An 18,000-nucleotide genomic window follows, 5' to 3' on the forward strand; every position below is an offset into this window, starting at 1 on the left:
GTGGTGCTGAGGGACATGGGTTAGTGGCGGCCTTGGCAGTGCTGGGTTAAGGGTTGGACTCGATGATCTTACAGGTCCTTTCCAACCCAAACAACTCTGTGATTCGATGACTTCCAGAGCCAGGTCCCCTTCCAAGGCTTTGAAGACCCCAATCCACCCCCACCAATCCCCATTTCCCCATTTCCAGGAGGGAAGGTGCTGCCCCAAACCCAAACCCACCACCCACTCTGACCCCCCCATCAATCCCACCCCAAAATCCCTTCCCTGAATCCACCACTTACTTCCTGAATGACTTTTTGGCACGGATGGATCTGTCCGTTTTCTACAATGGGGTTGGTGTGTCTGTGAAAAGCAGCAAAGGGTTAACGGGGCTTTTTTCTCTCAATAGATTTTGTGTTTAAAGCTGAGGAAACAGGTTGGAGCCTCAAGTACCGCCCAGGAACCAGAAACTGGCTGAGAGGGGCTGGGGGAACCTTGGACTTGGTGAAGTAGCTTCCAGCCTGTTCCTCTCAGCAAGGGTCATTAGCCATTGGAAGGGGCTGCCCAGGGGGGTGGTGGAGTCACCATCTCTGGAGGGGTTTAAGAAAAGCCTGGCCATGGCACTTAGTGCCCTGGTCTAGTTGCCATGGTGGTGTCAGGGCAATGGTTGGACTCGATGAGCCCAGAGGGCTCTTCCAACCTCATTGATTCTGGGATTTTCTCGGGGCCAGGGGGGAAACAAGCCACAATTTATTTGGTTTTCAGGCTCTGGGTGAGCAGCTTGGCCTCAGGAGCTCCCAACCCCCCTGCACGAGCAGTCCCAGCCCCTCCTGCCTTACCTAAAGATGACGGCGAGTCGGTCCAGGGGCACGGTGGGGTCTGAGGAGAGGCCGTTGCTCGGCTCCTGAGAGAGCAGCTACGAAAACAAGGGAAAAGCGATGGGATTTCAGGATCTCTGTTACCCCAGATCTACAGGGAAAGGTCACTAGGGCCACCACACTTTTAGGACAGCCAGAACGTGACCTTTTAGGGCCACATGCCCCCCAGGGAAGGCGAGTTCCCACGTTCTCCATCCCGGGGACGCGGGGTGAAAGCTGCCTGCTGCCCTTGAGGTCGGTTTGGGAAGGTTCTTCAGCTCCTGGCACAGAAACTGGTTTCTAGGGACCATTTGCTTCCAGTTTAACCCATTCCCCGCTCTACCAGTTAGGGATTTCTCAGCTCAGGGATGAGTACGGTCTCAGTCCTGGCCTCCTCGTCCACCTCTGGCTTTGAGGACACACAGTCATGGCAGCAGATCGAGCCACCAGGCAAAGACGGAGCCACGGCAGCTCGATGGGCTCCCATCAACCCCATGTACCAGTACAAGCTGGGGACAGACCTGTTGGAGACCAGCGTAGGGGAAAGGGACCTGGGGGTCCTAGTGGACAGCAGGATGGCCATGAGCCAGCAGTGTGCCCTTGTGGCCAAGAAGGCCAATGGCATCCTGGGGTGTGGTTAGTAGGTCAAGGGAGGTTCTCCTGCCCCTCTACACGGCCCTGGTGAGGCCACACCTGGAGTAACTGTGTGCAGTTCTGGGCCCCCCAGTTCAAGACAGACCAGGAGCTACTGGAGAGAGTCCAGCGGAGGGGTACGGAGATGGTCAGAGGGCTGGAGCATCTCTGCTGCGACGAGAGGCTGAGGGAGCTGGGGCTGTTCAGCTGGAGAAGAGCAGACTGAGGGGGGATCTTATCAATGCTCACAGATACCTCAGGGGTGGGTGTCAAGGGGATGGGGCCAGACTCTTCTCAGTGACATCCCTTGACAGGACAAGGGGCAACGGGCACAAACTGAAACATGGGAAGTTCCATCTGAATATGAGGAGGAACTTGTTTGCTGTGAGGGTGCCAGAGCCCTGGCACAGGCTGCCCAGGGAGGGGGGAGTCTCCTTCTCTGGAGATATTCAAACCCGCCTGGACACGACCCTGTGCAACGTGCTCTGGGTGACTCTGCTTGGGCAGGGGTTGGGCTGGGTGATCTCCAGAGGTGCCTTCCAACCCTTAACCATTCTGTGATCTGTGCTCTGTCCCATCCAAACCAGTGAGGGATGAGGAGCAGGTTAACACGGCTCCCACCACCCAGGACATACCTTCTTCAGCGCCATCACCTGCACGGCGCAGAGCTCGCTGAGGCACTCTGCGATCTTCTCCAAGGGGAGCCTGGCGAGGACCAAGGCTGTCCCTGAAAGGCGAGAGGAGACGAGGTCAGGAGCGAGGAACGCGAACTTTCTCTGCGGGGTGGGAAGGAGGAAGGGATGATCTAAAGGCAGAGGGACACCACGAGCACCCCGGCGTGTCCCCGCAGTGTCCTTGCCCCTACTCAACAGCACCACGAGGTCCAAGGAAGCTCCTTTCACCCCACAGCTGAGGCATTCCAGGGCTCCCATGAAAATGAAATATGAAGATGAGCACTTGAGCCGCTCCCCACTGCCACATCGCAGCGTCCCGCTCCAAGGCAGGAGGAGCACAACCACCCCACGTCACCACGTCAGACCACAGGGCTGATGACTGCACCGGGAGGAAAAAAATCCTCCCCAGCTCATGTATTTGTTGTGTTGTTTTAAAGAAGGAGGAGAAAATGCTTTGTGGGAGAGGAGCAGCTGGAAGCTGCTGGCATCGATATACTGAGGCACACGGAGATCGAGGAGGTGATGGGTGACAGTTCAACAAGGCCAAGTGCAAGGTCCTGCACGTGGGTCGGGGCAATCCCAAGCACAAACCCAGGCTGGGTGGAGAATGGACTGAGAGCAGCCCTGAGGAGAAGGGCTTGGGGGTGATGGGTGACGAGAAGCTCACCAGGAGCCGGCACCGTGCGCTGGCAGCCCAGAAAGCCACCCGTGTCCTGGGCTGCATCCCCAGCAGCGTGGCCAGCAGGGCAGGGAGGGGATTCTGCCCCTCTGCTCCGCTCTCGGGAGACCCCCCTGCAGTGCTGCGTCCAGCTCTGGGGCCCAACAGAAGAAGGACACGCACAAGCTCCAGAGCTGCTCTGTTTTTAAAGGTTTCAGAAGCATTTGAATGCATCAGGAATCTTTGAGTTCCAGGCACAAGTCCTGCACATCCACGAAAGTGGCCGTGGATGGAGAGGCACACGATGCCCAACAGCCACGGGCCTGGTGAGAAGGAAACGCTCTGACCGCAGGCTGGAGTTGAAAAACCACATTCTTGTGCCCAAACCATCTCTAAAATGACAAATACTCGCAATTTTCCACCCCGTGCCTACAAGCAGCTGATTTCCAAGCGCTCTGCTGTAACAGTGACCCATCGCTAGCGTGGCTGTGAGCATTCTCAATGTTTTCTTCCCTCATTTCAAGTTCAGAGCGGGGATGGAGATGGCTTGTACACCCAGAGAGGAGCTCTACCTCCTGCCCGAAGCAAGCTCTTGAGAAGAGTCCAGAGAAGGGCAACGGGGCTGGGGAAGGGTCTGGAGCACAAGTGTGATGAGGAGCGACTGAGGGACCTGGGGGGGTTTAGCCTGGAGAAAAGGAGGCTGAGGGGAGACCTTCTCGCTCTCTACAACTGCCTGAAAGGAGGGTGTAGCAAGGGGGGGTCAGTCTCTTCTCCCAACAAGTGATGGGACGAGAGGAACCGGCCTCAAGTTGCCCCAGGGGAGGTTTAGATTGGAGATCAGGGACAATTTCTTCACCAAAGGGTTGTCAAGCGCTGGCACAGGCTGCCCAGGGCAGTGGTGGAGTCCCCATCCCTGGGGGGATTTAAAAGCCGTGTAGATGTGGTGCTGAGGGACATGGGTTAGTGGTGGCCTTGGCAGTGCTGGGTTAACGGTTGGACTCCATGATCTTAAAGGTCCTTCCCAACCCAAATGATTCTATGACTCTACATGTGGACACGTGATGTGCCTCAGGGCAAACGGAGACACTTGTGTCTACGAAAAACCACATGAAAATGGGGTTTTCCATACGCACCCTTGAGGAGCCCCACGGCCGCCTCCGGGGAGAGCGTGAAGGAGTCGAGGGAGCGGGCTATCTCCAGCAGCCCGTTGAAGTGCTGAGCCATGTGGTCCCGGCACACCGAGCAGATGTTGTGGATGGCTTTGGCCGCCGCCGACGCCAACCGCCTGTCGCACAGCCCCTTCATCAGATAACCCAGCACGGGGTCTGTGGGGGAGAGAGGTGGGGAGTGAGGAGGGGGGTCCTGGAGGACCAGGGGCGTGGGAGAGGGTGGGGGGGACGGACTCACCGAGGAACTGGGGGTTTCTGTCCACCACCTCGCTCATCTCTCCCACCAGCTCGATGCTGGTGTAGCGCACGGCGGTGTGCACCGTCTCGGGGAGGCGAACCACCCCCTCCAGCACCTCCACCAGGGTCGGGTTGTTCTCCCTGCGAGGGAAAAAAGCAGCCAGCTTAGCTCCAAGGTGTCTCCCAGCTCATTTCCAGCAGAGAAGTGGGTTTTATTGAACCTGATGGACTCCCACGTCACTCAGCATCAGCCAGGCAAACCCTGCAGCCTTGGGTGTGCTGGAGAGAACCATAGAAGCACAGGATGGTTTGGGTTGGAAGGGACCTTAAAGCCCACCTAATTCCAACCCCCTGCCACGGGCAGGGACACCTTCCACCAGACCAGGTTGCTCCAAGCCCCATCCAACCTGGCCTTGAACACTGCCAGGGAGGGGGCAGCCACAGCTTCTCTGGGCAACCTGGGCCAGGGTCTCACCACCCTCACAGCCAAGAATTTCTTCCTCAGATCTCATCTCAATCTCCCCTCTCTCAGTTTAAAACCGTTCCCCCTCGTCCTGTCACTACTTGCCCTTGTCAAAATCTCCTCCCCATCAATGAGACAGGGGCTAGTGGGGGAGTCAGCGCTGTTGGAGCTCCACAACAGCCTCCAGCTTTACCAAACAGAGCAGAAGAAACTAAATACCTCCACCAAGAGTGCTCGTGGCAGGAGAACAAAGCTAATTAACGCTCTGGGGACTGTGGAAAGCCGGAGGAACCTGTTCCCAGTGTGGGAGGGTGCTACTGGGTGAGTCCTGGGACGTCGGTGGCAGGGCTCCAGGCAGACAGCACCGCTTGCCCTCTCGTGGCAAGAGCTCGGTGGAGCCACGGGGCAAGTGAGAGCCTCGTGGGGCACAGAATCCCAGAATCAATGAGGTTGGAAGAAGCCCTCTGGGCTCATCGAGTCCAACCATTGCCCTGACACCACCATGGCAACTAGACCATGGCACTAAGACCATGGCATGGACGTGCTGGTGGGGAGGGGAGCACCCCATGCTCCAGCAGTGCAAGGCCACGAGAGACAAAAATAAAAACTGAAGATAAAAACGGAGCAAGAGCAGCCTTGACACAGATAAGGGGAGCCAGCGAGCGCCCAGCAAAGGCGGCGCCTCCCCCAGGCACGGTGAAGGCCAGCCAGGCTGTCCCACCGCATCAGCGCAGCTGTCAGCACGCAGAAGGACTCACCTTCTGGAGAAGGTGCTTCCAGAAAGTGATTTAACCTTCCCTAAAGATACCTGGGAAAATCTCTGCCTGGATGTGGAAGGATCTGGATGCTGAAGGATCCTCAAATAACCAGCGTAGCCAAAAATGCTTTACTCTCAGGAGGTGAAGTCAGGGGAAACAAACCCTTATCCTGTTTCACCAGGGCTGAACTCAGGTCTGTGGCACTAAAGTGGGGTGATGGGTGACGAGAAGCTCACCATGAGCCGGCACCGTGCGCTGGCAGCCCAGAAAGCCACCCGTGTCCTGGGCTGCATCCCCAGCAGCGTGGCCAGCAGGTCAGGGAGGGGATTCTGCCCCTCTGCACCGCTCTCGGGAGACCCCCCTGCAGTGCTGCGTCCAGCTCTGAGGCCCCAACAGAAGAAGGACACGGAGCTGTTGGAGCGAGTCCAGAGGAGGCCATGAAGATGCTCAGAGGGCTGGAGCCCCTCTGCTCTGGAGACAGGCTGAGAGAGCTGGGGCTGTTCAGCCTGGAGAAGAGAAGGCTCCGGGGAGACCTTCTAGCACCTTCCAGTGCCTGAAGGGGCTACAGGAAAGCTGGAGAGGGGCTTTTGACAAGGGCATGGAGTGACAGGACGAGGGGGAACGGTTTTAAACTGAGAGAGGGGAGATTGAGATGAGATCTGAGGAAGAAATTCTTTGATGTGAGGGTGGTGAGACACTGGCCCAGGTTGCCCAGAGAGGTGGTAGATGTCCCATCCCTGGAAACATCCAAGGTCTGGTTGGACAAGGCTGTGAGCAACCTGATCTGGTTGAAGATGTTCCTGCTCCTTGCAGGGGGTTGGAACTAGATGGCCTTGAAAGGTCCCTTCCAACCCAAACCACCCTCTGATTCTGTGATTCTATGAGAGTCCCCAGGCAGGCAGAAGAGACCTGATAAGGTCCAACTGCTTCACACAGTCCCATCTCCATCCTGGACCTATATTCCTGATCAGGAAGCTTACAGACACCAGCAGGATGGTCAACACTCACTGGTCAACGCTCTTCGCTATGGAGGCCATGATGAAGAGGACGGCTTCCGTCACCTCCCAGGGGGGATTCCCGTCCTTCAGAGTCGCATAGAGCTGCAAGGAATAGAACTGGTCACAAAAGAAGCTACAAACACAGGTTGTGGGCACGCCACCATGAATCCCACCCTGCGAGATGGCCACCTGCTCCTCACCTCCTCCGACACCTCAAATACCAGACCCCAAGCATGGACCTGCAGAAACCCCCATGTTCCACAGATGACCCTGCTATTTTGGGACCAGGGAACAGATCCCCAGCTCTGACCCCGCAGTGTAAGACCTTCTGCTTCTCCCAGAACGGTCCCCACCACCTACTGGTTGCTTCCTTGTGCACATGAGGAGATAATGTGTGTGTCCTCCTCCCCACCCCAAAAGCCACCAGGGCTTGGCCACCTCCCGCACAGCGAGGGATGCAGGGGTGCCTCACGATGCTCCCGCAAACCCACCTGAGCAAAACACTCCACCGATCCCACCAGGAAGATCAGGTCTTTGACCAGATCTGAGACCCGCATCCGGAACTCCCCAAAGTCATCCGTCTCCTCTGGGACACCCTCCTAACAGAGATGAGGGAGGGCAAAAGAAAGATGTTGAGGTGTTGGAGCGAGTTCAGAGGAGGGCGACCAAGGTGGGGAAGGGTCTGGAGGGGTCTGAACTCTGAGGAATGGCTGAGGGAGCTGGGGGTGTTTAGCCTGGAGAAGAGAAGGCTCCAGGGAGACCTTCTAGCACCTTCCAGTGCCTGAAGGGGCTACAGGAAAGCTGGAGAGGGGCCTTTTCCAAGGACATGGAGTGACAGGACGAGGGGGAACGGTTTTAAACTGAAAGAGGGGAGATTGATATGAGATGTGAGGAAGAAATTCTTTGCTGTGAGGATGGTGAGACACTGGCCCAGGTTGCCCAGAGAAGCTGTGGCTGCCCCCTCCCTGGCAGGGTTCAAGGGCAGGTTGGATGGGGCTTGGAGCAACCTGGTCTGGTGGAAGGTGTCCCTGCCCGTGGCAGGGGGTTGCAACTAGATGGGCTTTAAGGTCCCTTCCAACCCAAACCAGTCTGTGATTCTCTGATTCCATTCTCTCTCTGCAATTACTGCAGCTGCAGAGCCCTGTAGCTCAGGAGAGCCAGCAGCACGCAGCAGTGAGGACAGAAGCATCCTACCAGCCCTCTGCCTCCCGAGGAGGCCCAGCGACCGCAGCCTTACGTGGTCCGAGTCCAGCTGGCAGTGTCTGGCCAGGGCGTGGAGCAGGCGCTGGATGTAGGCTTTGAAGATGCTGTGGATGACGGCATCGTCCGTCTTGTACAGGTGCTCCCCCAGTCTGTACCAGAAGTTAAAGGAAATTTCTACCACCTGTTTAGAAAGAAAAAACAAATTCAGCATCTGGTTATCAACAGAACATTGTTCACAGAATCACAGAATCAACCAGGTTGGAAGAGCCCTCTGGGATCGTCGAGTCCAACCATTGCCCTGACACCACCATGGCAACTAGACCAGGGCACTAAGTGCCATGTCCAGGCTTTTCTTAAACCCCTCCAGGGATGGTGACTCCACCACCTCCCTGGGCAGCCCCTTCCAATGGCTAATGACCCTTGCTGAGAAGAAATGCTTCCTGTTTCTCCGCTCTGCTGGTGCTCCCAACAGAGAAACCTTCTCTGGGGGTGCCTGCAGCGTGGTGAGGTACCACAGGTTTCCATCGGTCTGACCCTCCTGATGGCTGGCTGGGGGTGCACACAGGTCTGAGTGGGACAGCAACCCCAAGCAGGAGAAAACATCTCCCAAAAAGCAGCTCAGGCTGGAAGGGGACGTTGCTCCAAAGCCTCCAGCCTCTTTCTAAGTGTGGTTATTGCAGGAAAAAAAATGAGTGCAGATTTTTTTCAGGAGCAGCTGCAGAGCTTCAAGTCCTCCTAAGTGTTGCTGGCACAGGAGAAGGTCATGCCCGAGGGAGACTGAGCTTAACAGGCCTGGAAAGGGGACTAAAAGAGTCACTGAGTCCCAAGTGAGCACAGCTACTGCACAATTTCCACGGCAAACAAGCCCCGAAGGGTTGCATCGCAGCAGCCATCGTTTCTTAGCTAATTCACCTGCCAGCTCTCAGCTCTGATGTACTTTCAGGGCTCTGAAAGCTTCTGGAAAACCCAGTCCTGGAGAAGGCACTAGCTCGTTCCAGACCCACCTCCCATCCATCACTTCAAGGGCTGCACCCCTTAAACAGAGAGGGGAAGGAGGGAGCACAGCCCAGCAGATCCCAGCTGGCACCTCCCTGCTCCTTGAGTTGGACTTAGCAGGACAACCCCTCTGCGAAGGAACCTCCATCTGCTGAACTCAGACACGAGTCAGCCAGGGATCAATCCCAGAGTCAATGAGGTTGGAAGAGCCCTCTGGGATCATCGAGTCCAACCGTTGCCCTGACACCACCATGGCAACTAGACCAGGGCACTAAGTGCCATGGCCAGGCTTTTCTTAAACCCCTCCAGAGATGGTGACTCCACCACCTCCCTGGGCAGCCCCTTCCAATGGCTAATGACCCTTGCTGAGAAGAAATGCTTCCTAATGGCCAACCTGACCCTCCCCTGGCCAAGCTTGAGGCTGTGTCCTCTTGTCCTGTCGCTGGTTGCCTGGGAGAAGAGGCCGACTCCCACCCCGCTACACCCTCCCTTCAGGTAGTTGTAGACTGCACTAAGGTCACCTCTGAGCCTCCTCTTCTCCAGGCTAAACACCCCCAGCTCCCTCAGCCGTTCCTCGCAGGTCAGACCCTCCAGACCCTTCCCCAGCTTGGTCGCCCTCCTCTGCAGTCACTCCAACACCTCAACATCTCTCTTGAAGTGCGGGGCCCAGAACTGGACACAGGATTCAAGGTGTGTCCTACTGGCATTTAATTATCGATTTTGGAAGAATAAAGAGTGGGGCTAAAAGGAGAGCCCCCATCTGAAATATAATGGTCCATATTTAAGGGAGGATGGTGGGGGAGCTTTGATGCAAAACAGCATTTAATTTACTTGGAGGACAAAGTTACCATGAGCTACAGTGCAATCCCCACAAAGCTTCACTTGAGTTGTGCATTGGGAAAGCAAATAACATCTCTGGAGGGGTTTAAGAAAAGCCTGGACATGGCACTTAGTGCCCTGGTCTAGCTGACATGGTGGTGTCAGGGCAATGGTTGGACTCGATGAGCCCAGAGCTGTATTTGCAGTCTCACCCATCCAGGACGCCGGGAAAGGGAAGCGAAGCCAGATTTGTGCATCACGAACGCAGAGGAGGCGTTTCAAGGCCAGCAGCTCGCAGGAACTGAAGCCTCCCAACCACGTGGTAACGGCAGAGAAAAGATTTTTCCACTGACTCAGCTCTGGATGAGTGAGATTTGGTGATAGGGGCGAGCAGAAGAACCCGGGTCAACCACACTCACCTCGTACTGCGGGTGCCCTGCGCAGATCAGCAGCAGCTCCAGCGTCCGCAGGTCGCCCAGCCCTTGGCCTGGGGTACAAACGATTTTATCTAGGAAGGTCTCGCACAGCTCGGTGAAAACACGGCAATAATTGAGCACCCTGGTGAGGAAAAAGAACAGGGCACGGGTCAGAAAGATCTTCCACACAGGACCAGAGAGCCCAGCACAGCAGAGATTGGGTTGGTGCAGGTAACACGCCCTGCAGTCCTGTCTCAGGAACAAGGAAGGTTTTTGACACTGTCTCCCATAAGATCCTCACAGGAAAGCTCAAGAAGTGTGGGCTGGATGAGTGGACACTGAGGTGGATGGAGAACTGGTTGAAGGACAGAGCCCAGAGGGTTGTGATCAGTGGTGCTCAGTCTAGCTGGAGGCCTGTGGGTAGTGCTGTTCCCCACGGTCAGTACTGGGCCCAGTCCTGTTCAACTTATTCATCATTGACCTGGATGAAGGGACAGAGTGTACCCTCAGCCAGTTTGCTGGTGACACCAAACTGGGAGGGGTGGGCAGTCCCCCAGCAGGCCGTGCTGCCATTCAGCAACGCCTGGCCAGGCTGGAGAGCTGGGGGAGAGGAACCTCATGGAGTTCAACAACCGCAAGTGTAGGGTCCTGCACCTGGGGAGGAATAACCCCCTGCACCAGGACAGGCTGGGGGTGATCTACTGGAGAGCAGGTCTGCAGAGAAGGACCTGGGGGTTCTGGGGGACAACAAGTTCCCCATGAGCCAACAATGTGCCCTTGGGGCCAGGAAGGCCAGTGGTGTCCTGGGGTGCGTGAGGAAGAGTGTGGGCAGCAGGTCGAGGGAGGTTCTCCTGCCCCTTTACACAGCCCTGGTGAGGCCACATCTGGAGTAACTGTGTGCAGTTCTGGGCCCCCCAGTTCAAGACAGACCAGGAACTACTGGAGAGAGCCCAGCGGAGGGTACGGAGATGGTCAGAGGGCTGGAGCATCTCTGCTGCGAGGAGAGGCTGAGGGAGCTGGGGCTGTTCAGCTGGAGAAGAGCAGACTCAGGGGGATCTTATCAATGCTCACAGATACCTCAGGGGCGGGTGTCAAGGGGATGGGGCCAGACTCTTCTCAGTGGTGCCCAGCGACAGGACAAGGGGCAACGGGCACAAACTGAAACATGGGAAGTTCCATCTGAACATGAGGAGGAACTTCTTTGGTGTGAGGGTGCCAGAGCCCTGGCACAGGCTGCCCAGGGAGGGGGAAGTCTCCTTCTCTGGAGATATTCAAACCCGACTGGACGTGACCCTGTGCGACGTGCTCTGGGTGACCCTGCTTGGGCAGGGGTTGGGCTGGATGATCTCCAGAGGTCCCTCCCAACCCTTAACCAGTCTGTGATTCTGCGAAATACCAACTTCTGCTTTAGGTTCCCGTCAGCACTTGGGCAACACTAAATAGGGGAACTTGGCTTTGTTCAGAAGTAGGTGAAACCCCGGGGTTCCAATAAGCAAATCTTACGCAATTTTCATATCACCCACAGAATCTGAGAAACCTTCTCTGAAACCCCTGCATGGGGCGACGAGGCACAGCACACCTGAGAAGAATTTCTTCTCAGCAAGGGTCATTAGCCATTGGAAGGGGCTGCCCAGGGAGGTGGTGGAGTCACCATCTCTGGAGGGGTTTAAGAAAAGACAGTCTACAACCTCCCTTCAGGTAATTGTAGACTGCAAAATCATCCCGTGCCCCAGCAATTCCTGAAGATGAAAGCTTTCAGGGTCTTCAGAAAGTCACAGAACAAAGAGATGCTCACACAGAGTCAATCTTACCAAGCAGAGAGGATATTATGACAAACTTTTCCACGCCTGACAACTGCAGACTAATTCAATCAGCATTAAATGGAAGGTTAAATAGGATCAGATGCAACTATAATTTTTGGTTTCCAAAGGGCTGACTTTGAGGAGTAACTTGTGGAAATCTCCTTCCGCTTGTGGAAATCTCATTGAACATGGTTGGAATTTCCTTAAGTCAAAGGCACAGACGTTACCTGGGCTTTGCACCCCCAAGTTGAAACAAGGGGAGGGAGATGTTGAATTCTTGAGCCTAAGTCATGTGAAAAGGCTCAGGAGGGAGCCAAGTGCCTCCGAGCAGCTGCAGGGCTGTCAGGGAGGAGGAGTGAAGAGCAGACAGCTGGATTCTGGAAGGCGAGATGAGATCAAGCGAGAACTGCCAGAAGCCAAAACCCAGTGCCAGACCCTGCCGAGGACAGTGACAAATCCAGCACAGGCTTTTTCAGCTCTAACAAAGAGCTGGTGGACTTGCTGCACGCTGAAGACACCAGCACGATGAAAAGATTTGTGGCACAGCAGGAGGAGTGAGGAGGCTCTTCAGAGCTGAGGACCTGCTTACCTCCAGGTGGAAGGAGCGGGGACTGCCTAAGTGCCACCTCAGGAGTCAAAAATGGGACATGGGACATCTGTCCTAGAGCTTGCGGTTCCCATGGACAGCAACACCTTGCACAGCCACAAACTGCGCTCGTTTTTGGCAACGGGGACAGAGGGTCTGGCAAATGCACCTCCGCTCTCGGGAGACCCCCCCTGCAGTGCTGCGTCCAGCTCTGGGGCCTCAACAAAAGAAGGACACGGAGCTGTTGGAGCGAGTCCAGAGGAGGCCACGGAGATGCTCAGAGGGCTGGAGCCCCTCTGCTCTGGAGACAGGCTGAGAGAGCTGGGGCTGTTCAGCCTGGAGAAGAGAAGGCTCCAGGGAGACCTTCTAGCACCTTCCAGTGCCTGAAGGGGCTACAGGAAAGCTGGAGAGGGACTTCTTACGAGGGCATGGAGTGACAGGACGAGGGGGAACCGTTTTAAACTGAAAGAGGGAAGATTGAGATGAGATCTGAGGAAGAAATTCTTTGGTGTGAGGGTGGTGAGAGCCTGGCCCAGGTTGCCCAGAGAAGCTGTGGCTGCCCCCTCCCTGGCAGTGTTCAAGGCCAGGTTGGATGGGGTTTGGAGCAACCTGGTCTGGTGGAAGGTGTCCCTGCCCGTGGCAGGGGGTTGGAAATAGATGGGCTTTAAGGTCCCTTCCAACCCAAACCAGTCTGGGATTCTCTGATCATATGAAATACAGGCCAATGAATCTGCCCTCAGTAGCACAAGCAAGTCCTTACACTGTTTTCCAAATCCATGGGAAGTTGGAGGGAAATGGGCTAAAGGCAACAGGGGTTTACCCAAAATAGGTTGAACCCACCTAATTCTTCTCAGTAATGTTTAAAACAGGAGAAATGGGGCAGAGGAGGAGCTTGTGGTGTCACACAGAAGCTGGTTAAACCGGATAAAGCACAGTTGAGGGATGAACAGTTGGCTAGGAGGGAGGTCAGTAGGCTGGGCTGAAGAGGAAATACCAGTTTGGTGCTAGGGAGGTTCCAGAGCAATCTCACAAATGATCTTGTCTATGTTCATTAGCCACAGCCACATAAAAAAGCACCAGTGGTGCTCACTGATACAGCTGGGACACAGGATCTGTGCAGAAGAATGAAAGGCAACGGAGCTGGTGAAGGGTCTGGAGCACAAGTGTGATGAGGAGCGGCTGAGGGACCTGGGGGGGTTTAGCCTGGAGAAAAGGAGGCTGAGGGGAGACCTTCTCACTCTCTACAACTGCCTGAAAGGAGGGTGTAGCGAGGGGGGGTTGGTCTCTTCTCACAGGTAACAAGCAATAGGATGAGAGGAAACGGCCTCAAGTTGGACCAGGGGAGGTTTAGGTTGGAGATCAGGGACAATTTCTTCATGGAAAGGGTTGTCAAGCGCTGGCACAGGCTGCCCAGGGCAGTGGTGGAGTCCCCATCCCTGGAGGGATTTAAAAGCCATGTAGATGTGGTGCTGAGGGACATGGGTTAGTGGTGGCCTGGGCAGTGCTGGGGTAACGGTTGGACTTGATGATCTAAAGGGTCCTTCCCAACCAAAACAATTCCATGATTCGACGAAAACCATCTGAATTTGAGCAGGAGAAGTCCACTTCTGACAACTTGAGGATGGACTCATCAGTCCCGGGATGACGAAACCACTGACACCATGAGGTGATGAGAAAGGGAAGAGCTGCCAGGCAAGGCCCTCGCGAAGCTCAATTCAGAATGGGAGCACGAAAATTAACCCAGAAAACAAGCTGTCTCGCAGGATGTTTGCAGAGAGGAGGCAGGAGGAGCAACAGGTCTCTTCTAAACTCTATTTTAAGGCTGGCAACGCCTCAGCTGCTCCTCAGGATCCTCCCCTTGTGCTTTGCCCGCTGCAAGGGAAGACCAAGCATCCCAGGAAGCTGAGTCTGGTGACAGTCTAACTCTCTGCCAAAGCCTCAGCTGAGTGCCCAGGCCTGGAGCACAAATGGGTGCACCATGGGCGAGGAACTCATTTGCTTGCTTGTCTTCGTTCACAGAATCCCAGAATCAATGAGGTTGGAAGAGCCCTCTGGGATCATCGAGTCCAACCGTTGCCCTGACACCACCATGGCAACTAGACCAGGGCACTAAGTGCCATGGCCAGGCTTTTCTTAAACCCCTCCAGAGATGGTGACTCCACCACCTCCCTGGGCAGCCCCTTCCAATGCCTAATGACCCTTGCTGAGAAGAAATGCTTCCTAATGTCCAACCTGACCCTCCCCTGGCCAAGCTTGAGGCTGTGTCCTCTTGTCCTAGCGCTGGTTGCCTGGGAGAAGAGGCCGACTCCCACTGTGCTACAACCTCCCTTCAGGTAGTTGTAGACTGCACTAAGGTCACCTCTGAGCCTCCTCTTCTCCAGGCTAAACACCCCCAGCTCCCTCAGCCGTTCCTTGCAGCTCAGACCCTCCAGACCCTTCCCCAGCTTGGTCGCCCTCCTCTGGACTCGCTCCAACACCTCAACATCTCTGTTGAAGTGCGGGGCCCAGAACTGGACACAGGATTCAAGGTGCGGCCTCACCAGTGCCCAGTACAGAGGGATGATCCCTGCCCCAGACCGGCTGGCTACACTATTCCTGATAGAGGCCAGGATGCCATTGGCTTTCTTGGCCACCTGGGCACACTGCTGGCTCACGTTCAGCCGCCTGTCCATCAGCACCCCCAGGGCTCTTTCTAACCACTCTTCCCCCAGCCTGTAGCGCTGCGGGGGGTTGGTGTGGCCCAAGTGTCAGACCCGGCCCTTGTTCTTGTTGAACCTCCTGCCGTTGGTCCCGGCCCATCGATCCAACCTGTCCAGACCCCTCTGCAGACCCTTCCTACCCTCCAGCAGATCGACACTCCCACCCAGCTTGGGGTCACCTGCACATTCCCTGAGGGTGCACTCCATCCCTACGTCTAGATCATCTATAAAGATATTGAACAGCACCGGCCCCAGCACTGAGCCCTGGGGAACACCGCTAGTGACCGGCACCAGTTGGGCTTTGCCCCATTCCCCACCACTCTCTGGGCTCGGCCATCCAGCCAGTTTTTAACCCATCGAAGAGTCCACCCAGCCAAGCCCCGGGCAGCCAGTTTGTCTAGGAGGATGCTGTGGGAGACAGTGTCGAATCCCTCACTGAAGTCTACATGGATACATCCACAGCCCTGCCCTCATCTACTGAGCGGGTCACTTGGTCATAGAAGGAGACCAGGTTGGGTCAAGCAACAAAGTTGGTTCAACAAAGACTTATTTGCATAAAAGACTTCTGCAAACGGCGTGGACTCCAAAAATAACCGCGGACAGACACCGTGACAGTTAATTACCACACCTCCCCTTCCTTTCTGGGCAAGGCCACGGCTGCAAGCTCACTTACTTGTCTAGGTCCTCGCGTGCTACAGCCATGTGATAGGCACTCTCCAGAGTGAGGACGCCCTGGAAAAGCTGCAAGGCCAAGGGAAGGTTTGTCTCCACGTTCTCGATGGCGTAGAGGGCTGAGCACACGCAGTCCGAAGCAGCTTCATGGAGGTTTGATGATGTCTTGTCTTGTTGCTGGAAGAAAGAAGAAGAAGAGCCTGGTGATTATATAGGAAATGAGACGGTAATGGAAAAACGAGTTTGGTGTTGCTCCTGAAATACTTTGTAGAGCTTCTGCACAGCCACAGCTCCCAACAACCCACCCCTACCAGCCCTGCAAAGCCTATGCTTGAGCACTTGAGGTCCAAACTGACGCTGGGAACCCCAACTGACTTGATGGGACCCCATCAAGTCTTCCTTGGGAGAGGCAAATGAAGGAGGAAAAACACCAACCGAAATCCATGTCAGTTCAGAAGGAAATAAAGCATCGTGCTGCTCGTTACCCTGGTTGGGTCACAGTGTCTGGAGTGGGAAGGGACCTAGAAGGATCATCGAGATCAACTACCTGAAGGGAGGTTGGAGCAGAGTGGGAGTCGGCCTCTTCTCCCAGGCAACCAGCGATAGGACAAGAGGACACAGCCTCAAGCTTGGCCAGGGGAGGTTCAGGTTGGACATTAGGAAGCATTTCTTCTCAGCAAGGGTCATTAGCCATTGGAAGGGGCTGCCCAGGGAGGTGGGGGAGTCCCCATCTCTGGAGGGGTTTAAGAAAAGCCTGGACATGGCACTTAGTGCCCTGGTCTAGTTGCCATGGTGGTGTCAGGGCAATGGTTGGACTCGATGATCCCAGAGGGCTCTTCCAACCTCATTGATTCTGGGATTCTGAGGCCTCGGTGAGGATGGAGACGAGGTTTCTCACAAGCACGTGTGAAATATTTATCATTGTGATGGTCTTGGGGTGAACAAGTCATTTCAGGTCCTGCCTGGCAGATGTTTACAGCGACTGTGCAAGGCTGATTTACCGGGCGCTTTAATGGCTCCCGTGGAGCCCTGAGCAATTAAGGAGGAAGACAAGACTTGCATACTAATGAGGAGGAGAGAGCAAACAGCCAAGCGCGGAGAGGGAACAAAGGAGCAGCGACTCTGTGTGTGCTTTCACACGAGATCTCAACACGTTTGGAAAACAATTCATGGTCCCACGTGAAGGTGGAAACGGGGAGGAAAAAATACCCCATTTAAAAGTGACATTAACACAATAAAAAGGCTGGGAACGATGTGGGATTCTCCTACCCTCCCTGGTTCACTGGCCTCTTCAGACATAAAAAACCCACCCAGACACCTTCAGCAGTTAATTTTCCGAGGTGCAAATGTCAGAAAAGGAATAAAACATAATTTTATTGAAATTCTGGAAAAAAAACGAAACCAAACCAAAAAAAATACTGGTTTTAGTATTAAGCAAATGCAGTTTCTTCAACAACAGACAACTTTTAAAGCCAAAACTAATCAATACTTAAAGCCATGAGTTTACTTCAAGCTTAATTCAGCAACGCACTGAACAAATGTGTTTTGCTCAGAGCCCCAGCAAACAATGTAGCTTGGAGCAAGGAGCAAGCACAATGTGTTTCAGACCCGAATTCTCTCTGTTTTCAAGTCTAAGTACGCTCAAAAGTACCCCTGGCACCTGCTTTGGCAGCAGTGGCAGCCCACAGTGATGGCCAGAAATGGTCGTTTCTCAGCTGTTAAACCTTCTGTTCTGCTCTCAATGTTTTGTGACCCTCTCAGAAAGATGGAACCTGGCTCCTGCTTGAGCTAGACGAGATCTCCGCTTAATATAGGCTCCAAAATTGATGATTAGTACAGTGGGAATAAGGAGAACAGATATAAATAGAAGATTAAATAGTCTTTGAATTTTTTGCTTGGTGCACTGTCTTCTAGCAAGTGTAGTGAGGAGAGTATGGAGATCATAGAACCATGGACTGGTTTGGGTTGGAAGGGATCTTTAAAGGTCATCTAGTCCAACCCCCTGCCACAGGCAGGGACACCTTCCACTAGACCAGGTTGCTCCAAGCCCCATCCAACCTGGCCTTGAACACTGCCAGGGAGGGGGCAGCCACAGCTGCTCTGGGCAACCTGGGCCAGGCTCTCACCACCCTCACAGCAAAGAATTTCTTCCTCAGATCTCATCTCAATCTCCCCTCTTGCAGTTTAAAACCGTTCCCCCTCGTCCTGTCACTCCCTGCCCTTGTAAAAAGCCCCTCTCCAGCTTTCCTGTAGCCCCTTCAGGCACTGGAAGGTGCTAGAAGGTCTCCCTGGAGCCTTCTCTTCTCCAGGCTGAACAGCCCCAGCTCTCTCAGCCTGTCTCCAGAGCAGAGGGGCTCCAGCCCTCGGAGCATCTCCGTGGC

The 18,000-nt window shown here is 55.0% G+C and overlaps 1 protein-coding gene across 1 annotated transcript in view; it reads right to left on the reverse strand.

Moving 5' to 3' along the window:
- The window catches only part of TNPO3 (transportin 3), a 51,597-nt gene that overhangs the window by 6,666 nt on the left and 26,931 nt on the right, over positions 1 to 18,000 (reverse strand). The window contains exons 6-15 of the mRNA XM_068400447.1: positions 15,621 to 15,796; positions 9,864 to 10,002; positions 7,664 to 7,810; positions 6,918 to 7,025; positions 6,437 to 6,528; positions 4,209 to 4,348; positions 3,935 to 4,126; positions 2,105 to 2,196; positions 819 to 895; positions 282 to 342 (exon numbers count right to left, since the gene is read on the reverse strand). Coding sequence (XP_068256548.1) covers positions 282 to 342; positions 819 to 895; positions 2,105 to 2,196; positions 3,935 to 4,126; positions 4,209 to 4,348; positions 6,437 to 6,528; positions 6,918 to 7,025; positions 7,664 to 7,810; positions 9,864 to 10,002; positions 15,621 to 15,796 — 1,224 coding nt within the window. The remainder of the gene's footprint in view (positions 1 to 281; positions 343 to 818; positions 896 to 2,104; positions 2,197 to 3,934; positions 4,127 to 4,208; positions 4,349 to 6,436; positions 6,529 to 6,917; positions 7,026 to 7,663; positions 7,811 to 9,863; positions 10,003 to 15,620; positions 15,797 to 18,000) is intronic.

This window comes from Nyctibius grandis, chromosome 5, assembly GCF_013368605.1.
Source record: "Nyctibius grandis isolate bNycGra1 chromosome 5, bNycGra1.pri, whole genome shotgun sequence".
In the NCBI taxonomy this organism is placed as follows: Eukaryota; Metazoa; Chordata; class Aves; order Nyctibiiformes; family Nyctibiidae; genus Nyctibius; species Nyctibius grandis.